The 11,220-nt window shown below is 32.4% G+C and overlaps 1 protein-coding gene across 1 annotated transcript; it reads left to right on the forward strand.

Annotated features, from left to right (window-relative positions):
* The first annotated feature begins 7,801 nt into the window (after positions 1-7,801).
* On the forward strand, positions 7,802-8,547 carry LOC122649098 (ethylene-responsive transcription factor ERF039-like). The gene has a single exon (XM_043842460.1). The coding sequence runs from the start codon at positions 7,802-7,804 to the stop codon at positions 8,399-8,401; it is 600 nt and encodes a 199-aa protein (XP_043698395.1). The 3' UTR covers positions 8,402-8,547.
* The last annotated feature ends 2,673 nt before the right edge of the window (positions 8,548-11,220 follow it).

Raw genomic sequence — 11,220 nt, forward strand, 5'->3', positions numbered from 1 at the left:
TAGTTGCAAATGAATATTTGTGTCAACGTATGTTAGCATGTATATTCATGTACGTAATATGTGCATGGGATAAATAGAAGAGGCACTACAAGTAATATAACTACTTAAAATATTGTATAAAATGTAACATTTTAAAGTGAAATAAAACACATGTTGCCTGGGATAAAAAATCATAAGTTAGATCAAGAAACTCTAGATTGACCATATGGCAAATTTGGTGGTCCAACTCAATTCTCTTGTGTACCTTCTTTTATCAAACTTTTTCTCAAGTATTTTTAATTGTTAGTTTGTTTACTCCAATTTTTTTACTATCTTATTCGCTATGTATAAACTTGGATTGGTCTAAATTTTCTAAGTGGATAGTTGGATCAATTTGCACATCAAACTTTGATGCCAAGTGAACTACCACGTGCCAATATACACGCCATGTTGCTCCTACCCTTACCCGCATCAAAATAATTGTGTCAAATATAAATTAAAGAGATGTCTCGATCAAGTTGTACCAAAAATATCTACCAAATCAAATTAAAATGTTATATCCATTCAAACTCGAATAGAGATCCAATCACTTAATTAAAGGCTTAAGAATAAATTCAAATCATAAACATTTTATGAAATATATAAATATATAAAAAAAAAAAACATATGAACTACATGAAATAAATATTCCACATCAAGAATTGATCTCAATGTTGATTGTTAAGTCCTATTATATTATGATTTTCATATATTTTACTAATCATGGATAGTCAAAAAATTAGATCTTAAAGTCAAGAATCACCATTGTAGTAATTAAGTTATTGTTTACAGGCAACTTTCAACAATATCTTTCATTTTCATCATCACTGTCCAAATAATCTTCTATTTCTATCCTTACTTGGTCAAAATCATTTTCAATAAAATCACTTATGTTCCTACATCGTGGACATTGAACATAAATGATATTTATCAGTCTCAATAATTGAACATTTATTTGGCAACAAGAACTTTTAGATATCTGAAAAATATTAATATACATTTCATTTTGCATTAACCAATATGCTTGACCAATAATGTTAGATATAGAAATTAGTCATAGTTGCAAATATCATCATGTCTACTACATGACCGTTAATTATCAATTCATCAAATAAAAAAAAAAGAATCGATCAAGTGAAACTAAACTTTAACTATCTCTATTTAAGAGCTCAGTATTTAACTCGACATGATTAATAGGATATCAATGAAGTGAATATATTAAATTTACTAAAGTTATAAATCTTGTAAATTAGTATTTTGAACTTGAAGACATGTCTTCTCAAACATAATAAATTAATATATAAATTGAAATAATTGATGCTGAACCAACTATCTAAATAGTGAGATTCATTCATTATATTATAAATTATCAATTGACTGCTAATTAAATTGGGCAAAAGTGCACTTTCTAAATAAACATAAAAAGTGGTGTCATCCTATAAGGTACCGAAATTCAATTTAAATAGTTATTCTCATATAATATAATTGTTAGTCGGTGGAATTAAAAGGATACAACTAAAAAGATGGGTAGGAGCATAGTCCTGTCGATTGAAAATTAAAACGATGTCAGATAAAGCGCTGTCTTTTAATAATGTGTCCAACTGCATTATAATGGTACGTCATTCAGACTGTAACCAATTAAAGGCCCTTTACCAATTGCAGAAGGAGCATCTTTTAAAAACAATAAAAACTTGAAATTCTTTTTTTTTAGTCCTGGTGCATTTTTTTTAAACTTGTGATTGAGCTTATATTATATTTCTATCATTTTAATGGGGCCACAAATATTATTTATGTTGAATATCTAATACATTGAAATAAATCACAATTATTGTATCATGTATTCCACCCCAACCAAATGCATAATAATAAATTTAAATATGATTTATAAATATTAATATATTCAAAATATATACATATCCACAAATTCTTTTATTTGGTGAGTTTAAACTACTACATCTTAATCCTAATATCTTTAATAAAAAACATCATTTACATAAAATTTTACTTTGTTTATTATATCACATGATAAAGATTTTTTGATATATTCTCACTAATTTTTTTTCTCCTTTTTGAGGAGTAGTGTATATACTTGAACAGTTGAAATATATTTCTCCTCTCTATATCTATAACTTTTTTATTAAATGACAATAAATCTCATAGAGTGATCAACCTAGAGAAGAATCTCTTATTGGCTTACCTAACTTTAGGATCATTTTTATGTACTACCAATCATTAATATGCCTCAAAACTTTTACCCACCCAATTGATGAGTTTATACAAAATAAATTTTTAACTAAACTACAACAAAACCTATGTCCATGCTTCTTATATGAACATCAATCTATCTAAAATATAATCTCTCCTTTATAAATCCATGATTATCCTAGACCAGATCTATTCCATTATAATTAATTAAGACATAAAAACTTTTGTCTTTAAATAATAATCACATAAATACAATTAGAAATGATATTAAGTTTACAAGAACAGTTACTTGATTGATTTTGAGTTTTTTTAAGATTGATTGATAATCATATCAAAGAAAAAAGAGATGTGAAAAAAGTTTACAAGTTAATAAGTGGATACTTATCTTTTCAAATCTAAGGTTTAAATGTTAAACATAAAAATTTTTAGGTAGCGCCTATTCTCTTCTCGCTATGTTCATTTGATATAATGGAGTATTATTTCTAATAGGTAGTTACATATTATTATATCATTGACATAAAAATAAATTAATTAAAATGTAACATTAAATTTCAATATAAAAAATTTTAGGTGATGCCTATTATTAATAATAAGTAGTAAAGGAAAAAAATTGAGTGATAGAAACTATCATGATACTAGTCTCTATGATATATTTATGATAAAATTAGAGATTATAAATATGGGTAATGAATGACTAGAGTACATTCAATCAGCCATTAAATTTCGGCATGTAACATGAACATGCATTTCATGGCACTCCTAGGGATATTGAATTAAAAAAATTATGGCATTACAAATCTCTATAAAATATTCATGCTAGAGAATTCTTAGGGATTCTCAATTTCAAAACTCAATAAATCAATTATGATATGAATCCTTGTAGTTTGGTGAACATAACTTAGGTTTGATTCAACATAACTTAATTGGCATCATTTTCACGAAGTACAATAAATGGATCATGTAATCAAGCGTTAAAATCATTCCTCTTATGTCATTGATCTTTGGACTTTATTTAAACTTTTATTCTTTCATAATATTTAAAATTTTCAGACATTTAAATCATGTAAATGAATAAATTATCATATTTTTAGATATATGATCTATATACCTCAGTATTTTTAAGTATATGATCTATATACCTTAGGAACTAACTTCCTAATAGTGCATCCTATAGCAAAAGTTATCCATTGTTAAATGTTTTACCATCTTTAATCTAGTAAAGATATATTTTTTACTTTGAAGTAATTATTTAATGTCAAATTTATAATCGTTGTTGACAACCACTTTCTGCAATGAACCCCTAACATTATGGGCATTAAATATGAGTGGTATTTATCATGTGTCCTATCAATTAAGCATTAGACATTTTATGGTAAATTATTTTTTATTATATATAAATAGATATTCAAGTTACAACATTTTATTTCAACTAACAATATAGTAATAGGATGATTGTAAAGTACATAAATTATAGACATGAGTTATAATCATATAAATACCTTTAGGTTATAACTTAATTACAACATTTTAAGTGTTTTCTACTTAGAACAACAAATAGTCATGTTTCATGCACATGCATTGCATACGTCACATGCAAGTAATAAGGGAATGGGGGAAAAAAAACGCAAGTTTCTACTATAGGGATCTTTAGCTCAAAAGCTTTTTCATGTGTGCTAAAAAAGATGCTAGTAAATGTTGCTATAAAACTTGTTGATCAATCAAAATGTCTACTAAACTTACATAACGAAATTTTGATTTGTTGTAATTCAACCGAATTATTAACAAATGAAAATTTCTCTCAGCTTATCATTTCTATCTTATTTATTTTTATTATTTTAATTTTTGTATTTTATGTTTAACTAATCATATAAGCTAAGGCTTGTTTCTTATTGTTTGCAGTTAGATATTGGCAATTAGTAGCTCAGGGTGGTTAGTCATCTTCGTTTTCTTTTGTCCTTTGGTCAAGCAAGTCAACTGATAATCCTAACCGAATAATTATATAAGTATATATTTATATATTAGTTTTTAAAATTAAAATTCTAAGCAGCTTAATAGATGGTCTCATTCTAAACTTTTGTTTTTAGTACAATATATTTTATGATTTTTTGTATATTTGAATCATACATTTCAATTCAAAATACGACTTAAGCGAAATAAATTATTCAAATTAGTAGCATATAGGTCTTGTTCCTTAGTTATCAACAATTAAATCATAAATTAGCATTATCTTTCCTTAATCAAAAATGAAATTATATATTGGAAGTTATTTGATAGAGGCTAAACTTACTATCTCAAAATAAATTCTATTGGTATATTTTACCCTTTTTTTTCTTCTTTTTTTTCGTTATACTCCTATCATTAGTATTGGTCAAATATTTCTAACAAAGAAAAGAAAAAACAATTCACAACTTTCAATGCTAATGACCATAGTTCCTACCAGTTTATGCTTTTATAGTGATTGACTAACATATAAGAGATGGAAAATATGAATGCTAATTGTCACGTGCCCTCCTAGTGAAAGTTGTAAACTTTCATTGCAAAATATGTTGTTTAAACAAATATTAAATTTTAACATATTCATCTAACCAACTATGTTTTCAAGCATGTTAAATACACACACACACACATCCAACATAGTATATTAATATATTTCAAGGGATTATTAATTAATCTGGATACAAAATCATAGTACAAAAGAAAATTTTATAATTACAAATATAAGTCTTTAGTTTGATACAATCTAATGAAATGCATTAGTAACCATAATACACAAAAACAATTATAATTAAAAAAAAAAAAAAAAAAAAAAAAAGGGCCAAATGACCATCAAGGAAATATTGTATTTCCAGCCTATCCTTCTTGAGCCACACGGGAGACTTTTTTGTTCAAGTTTAATATACGAATGAGAGGCGCCCCTCTTGGATAAGTCATATGTCAACCTCTGGACCCCATCTCTATTGTATGGCACACAATGTTAGAATTTCAATCTTTTCAAATTGCATTAATAATTCAGCACAACTACACTGATAGATGATGATTTCTATATATTTCACAAAATTTAACTGCTTATATATGGATTTACCATGTGGTGGAAATATGGGCTGTCAAGGTGAGGTTGCCTTGACGAATTGAGTAGGAAACTTTATTGCATTTTATTTAAAAAAGTTTATGTAAAGTTTATTTCAAAACTAAACTAGGGTACTCTTAAAAAAGTGTAAAAATTAAAGATTCCTAATTGGATCACCCACGATTTTTTTTCTAATTGGTGCATCTAGTTAAGTCACATGCAATGATGATGTGGTAAGATTCTTTTTTTTTTTTTTTTTTTTGGGGTACGAGTGGTAAGATTGTTGAATATCTAGATAATGTTCTATATTGACCACATGTCAAATTGCAATCTTAAACAATCATTTATTTTCCCACGTATGTCCATGCACCTCTTCGATGTGATCCATGCACTTTCTTAGTAGTTTAGAAATTTTTCCATCATTCATTTGGTTGTGGCAAATTTCATTTGAGCTCTACCCAAAAAAAAAATAAAAAAAATCATTTGAACTGAAACTTGACATATGAATAAATGACCTTAGGTCCATCACAATTGCCATGTGGTCAAAATAAGTCTTTTGGAGAAGGGGGAAAAAACCTATTTCTAGGGGGGTGTGTTATATATTAATAGTGTGTTTGATTTTTTTCTTCTTAAGGGAAAGAGAACGTTACCTAATCATATGCGGTACACGGTCTCTATGCCCTAACATAGAACCGTACAAAAATAAGTATTGTGCCCTCACGCATTTTTGCCTTCTTATACAGGCATGATGTTTATTTTGTGCAACCTGTCTCGGCGCAAGGGCTGCATACCGCATGCGACCAGATACCGTTCTTTCTTCTAAATGAGGTGGTGATTGGTGACTAAACAATTTTAATTGACAGCTAGCCCAACCTGGTTATCTTGAGTTGACTCGCGGACCCGCAGGAATAAGGAACAATGCATAAAAAGAGTAAGACGAAATAGAGGGATGGTGAAGCAGAAATGAAATGACATCAACTATCATAAAATCCAAAATGCTCTCTAAAACTTGGAAAAATATAAAGTAAGGGCAGCTTTGAATTAGCCATGATGAGTCAACACGCTCTGATACATACATTGCTGTCCTCCTCGCGCCTTCTCCTCCTCCTCCTCCTCCTCCTCCTTAATAACTTCCAGCTGGCTTAACGCGTCATTGCTGATAACTCATAGTCTCATGTATTCACCTCTCTACCCAAGAAGGAGAAGGTCTGTTACTCATATTACCAAACTACCCTTCCCCTTCCCTACTCTCTCTTGTTTTTTATTATCTTCTAATTAAATTTCCTACTTCATTTTGATGCATTTATTTCTCAATTCTTGAGCATGCGTATGAGGCCCTTGACCTTTATAATTTTCTGCATGCCTCATTACAAGAAAATAAATACCCCTTTCCGATGTAACCTACCTCCTATGATTTTAATTAGAGAATCAATCGTCTAGAATAAATAACTACAACAATAAAAACAATCAAAAAATGTTGTAAATTTCAATAAAATTTCACCCTATAAATCTAATTTATAACCCATATGACTAAATTCTAATATCATCTTGTGATATTATATGAAACCATAGTACCAATATCCTATATTCATCCAGAGTTTTTGTTTTTTTGTTTATTTTTTTGACAAATAATAATCATGATATTTGAGTTCCGATAAATGTAATGAAAGGAAATATCGGCAAACTATCATGCTAACAAAATAATATTATCAACTAAATAAGAAAAACGGTTCAAGCAAGCAACCGTCATCTGGCAATCAGAAATCTACACCAAATGTCAAAGCTGCAAAGAGAACACAAAAATACACCATCCCAGATTGCCTTAGCGGCTTAGCCAACATAATAGAAGCAAAAAAAATCCAATACCAAATCTATTTTTAAGTTTTAATAATTAAAAAATGCCTCATATATATTGTACGTAAAGAAATTAATCACACCACATCCACCCTTAACCCAAATAGATGACCAAGCTCCATTCGTAAAAGCAAAACAATAGCAAAAGTTAACCAAGTTATGTCCTACCCCATGTGTTGCATTTAAGTTCGAGGCATGGATGCGAAATTGTTAAAATGAAAAACCTACCAGACAAATCACACCTCTCACCAGATATTATCCACCATGGTTATTATTTCATTTTATCATGAAATAAATGTACAATTAATAACTAAATTAATAAAAAAAAAAAAATTTATGCAAAATTTTCCCAAAAAATATATAAGAGAGAAAACTACAAGAGGGGCATTAATTGTTTGGTAGGGTCACTTTTGTAATCACAAATGCGACGAAATTGTCCGGATGTACCCTTTCCAGTCATTTCAATCCATTCCCCAATGGGTCCCAGACTCCCACTTGCCAGCTATCATCACCTCGACGTCTACGTCCCTTTGCTAAGCGAACCTACGCTACAAAAAGCCCGGGAATCATCTCCTTCTATTTGCTCTTCTCTTCTTCTTCTTCAGACTTCAATACTCTATATTTCTCTCGCCCTTTGCTTATGCAATATTGCAAACAATGTCTCTAGCAGATGAAGAAGCTATTTTAGCCAGAACGAACCATGAAAACACGGATTCAATATCAAAAACCGGCCCAAAGAAGCGGTCTACGCAGCCCGAGTTGCCATTCCGGGGTGTGCGTCGACGGAGTTGGGGCCGTTACGTCTCTGAGATTCGCTTACCAAAGAAGAAGACCAGAATCTGGCTTGGTTCGTTCGTGTCGGCCGAGATGGCCGCACGCGCCTATGATTCGGCCGCCTTCTTCTTGAGAGGCAAATTGGCCACACTCAACTTCCCTGAGTCGGCCGGTTCGCTGCCTCAACCGCTCTCGTCGTCACGAAGAGATATTCAGTTGGCCGCTGCGAGAGCTGCTCTCAACCCAGTATCCAACGAGGACCAGATAAATCCGGTCCCACCTGGGTCTTGCTCTGGTTCGGATTCAAAGTGGGAGCAATGGTGGGGACAAGATGAGGAACTAGTGAGCTTGTTTGGAGACGTGAAAGAGGCACCACTGCATAGCCCGTTGAGGTTAGAATTAGATTCAATGGTTTCAGATTGCTTTTTGGGCGAAACTCTTGATCCAAACGGGTTTCTCGTATCCTCTCATGAAGAGTGGTGATTGATGAAGTTAACTTACTAGAGTGCCCTCGTAGAATGTTTAATATTACTCTTATGTCCCTACTTGCTTGCACTGGTGACTCTGGACCTGATTTTCATGGGTTTGGGGACTTTTTTTTATTATCTTATACCCTTTATGCCCCTCTGAGGTTTGGTTAGTTAAATGTATAAATTTACTTAGTTATCCCTACTACTATTAAGTTGTAATAGGTTTGTCAGTTTGTGGATAAGTGTATTGAACATCATCAGCTTTTCTCATCTTTTAAGAAAGAAAATAACAACTAAAGGGTGTTTAGTAAATACAGTTTCGCAAACTTTGCCCTAGTTTTGTTGGTAAGTAATGAAAGTAGATTCAGTTGCCTAATCCCTCTCATGGAGTAATGATTCATGGCGTTTTCAGGGACTAAGGAAACAAAATGGTTGGACCTGAAATTTAGCTCCTCTTCAGGGAGTCCAGCACGCCTAGGATGCTGCCAGCCGTTGGGTTGTGCCGCACAACTCAATCACTGAATGTCCCTTGGGCACTGGGCTCCCTGGAGACGACCCTGATCCTTGGACTTGTGATGGTTGGGCCATTAACAAGATGAAGATATTTTGACCAGAGATCAGTTGCAAACTGTTGACCAATTGATGAACCGGTCAGTTTGAACCAAGACTGGGTGTACTGCCAGATGCTAGGTATTTATTAATAAGGAAGCAGTTTTTTGTCTGAGGTGTGGCCTATGTCAGCATTCTCATGTGTCTATCTCTCTCCACCTCAAAACAAGGGAGCAGAAGTGTCTTTTCATATGAAGAGTTCTTTAATAAGTATAGTCCTTGATTACAACTTTAGACGAAAAGAACATTTTTTTTTTTAGGTTAAGTATGAAAGAACATATAGAAGCTCATATACATAAAAGGGAAAAGTTTTTATACACGACTGTGTAAGCCGTGTATGTGAGAGGGTCTTTCACAAAGAATTGAAAAAGTCATAAATCCCCACCCATTAATTAATGCCTTGAAACTCCCACCCTCTCACATACACGGTTTACAAGACCGTGTATAAAAACTTTCCCCTACATAAAAATATAAAATACCAATGCTCAACCCACTATCCAATGCATGTGAACACCAATCTCCATGGATTTGCAAAGCGCATTCTGGCCCGGCCCAAGACCGTAGTACCTTTGGGGCCCAAGCCCGTGTAAAGTATTAAGGCCCAATAAAATGTACGGGCTGGGTTTTGTACACTCGGCCCAGCCCAAATCTTAGCCAACTAATTTGCAGGCGCACGTAGGCCTACTGATCAAGTGGCTATTTTCAGCCTTACAACCCTTCTTCTATTCACGAGTTTTGTTTAAAGTGAAGAACAGAGGTTTCCTACGATGCCATAGTGGGAAATCGTACTGATGACAGGGTGGGAGATGAATTCGTTTATTATGATTTACATTTAATTTGAGGAGAGATAGTGTCAGTGTGAGCTCCATATATAACTTATAATGTGAGAAGGTGTGGGAAGGAATCCCCGCATCAGCCTTCCACATGGTTAATAGGTGCTCTCTTTTGATTCTTGTCATTCACCTTAATGAAAGCCCCACACTGATAGACCCTAAGGTTATGTTTGGATGCCAAGAAAAACAAAAGCAACATTTTGTACCTACGGTAAAGTCTGACCCTAAAGTTAGGGGTGGATAAAAGACATTTTCTGTCCCTAAAGTTAAGGGTGGATAAATGTCAAATCATTATAGATGGATACATTTCCTGTCCCTAAACATAGGGGTGGATAAATGACATTTTCTGTTCCTAAAGAATACTTTGTTGTAGTGATCAAAGCTTCCATTCACCAATGAATGAGCATTACCTTCTTATTTTGTTTTTTTTCCTATTTGTATTCTATTAGAATAATTGTCTTTCTTTGTCAATTTCAATGACCTCTAGGGTCTAAGTTCATCATCAAATGTACTGACCATATTTAGAAGGTTCACTTTCAATTATTGTGAGAAAATAGAGTTTTTTTTTTTTTTTTTTTTTTTCTATAAATGATGTACAGAGGATATGGTCGACTTTTTTTTTTTTTTTTTTTTTTTGGTAGAAAGGATATGGTCGACTTATATTACCATTTAAACCTTTATAGAAATAAATATTATTTTAGGTTTATAAATTTGGAAGCTAATGTAGTCATTTTTTTTTTTTTTGGGTAAGAATATGGTGATATTAATGGCGTAAAGGGAGTTAGTGAGATTTTTTTTTTTTTTGAGTAAAAAGGGTGTAAGTGAGATTGCTAACAATTGAAAGGGCACATAACAAAATTAATTAAGTATTTTGCATGGTATACCCAAATTAATTTTAGTTAAAACATAAAAATGTTTATTCTACTATAAAAAAAAACAATGTTTCGATCAACAAAAAATCCATTTAATTAGATTGATTCTACATATCAAAATACGTATTAGTTATGTTTAAGGAAAGAGAACGCCCAGAACAAGGGCAGGTGAAATAACTACCGCATCCCCATAGAAAGGCAGAATTTTCCATGGGTGCGGCTATCATTTCGCCCGCCCCTATGTCTGGGTGCAGGGGGACGTGCCCAGGTAACGTTCTTTCTCCCTTATATTTAATAGACCCATTTCCATATGATTGACCGTGTTATTCAAATTAGGCCGAAATATTTCAGGCCCATTTTCTCAGTGATTCCTGGACCTGACTTGTACCGGCCAGTGCTTTTGTCTTAGCACAGGCTCTCCTCAGCTTACTATAAACCCGGACTATGAAGAACCAGATCCTTTCCAGTGAGTATCCAACGGCTGGGCTGGCATGATGCACACCCAGGCACACGTCTCA

This window comes from Telopea speciosissima, chromosome 1 (genome assembly GCF_018873765.1).
Source record: "Telopea speciosissima isolate NSW1024214 ecotype Mountain lineage chromosome 1, Tspe_v1, whole genome shotgun sequence".
Classification (NCBI taxonomy): Eukaryota; Viridiplantae; Streptophyta; class Magnoliopsida; order Proteales; family Proteaceae; genus Telopea; species Telopea speciosissima.

Coding starts and splice junctions, on each gene's coding strand:
- LOC122649098 (XM_043842460.1), top strand. CDS start 7,802: ATGTCTCTAGCAGATGAAGAAGCTATTTTAGCCAGAACGAACCATGAA.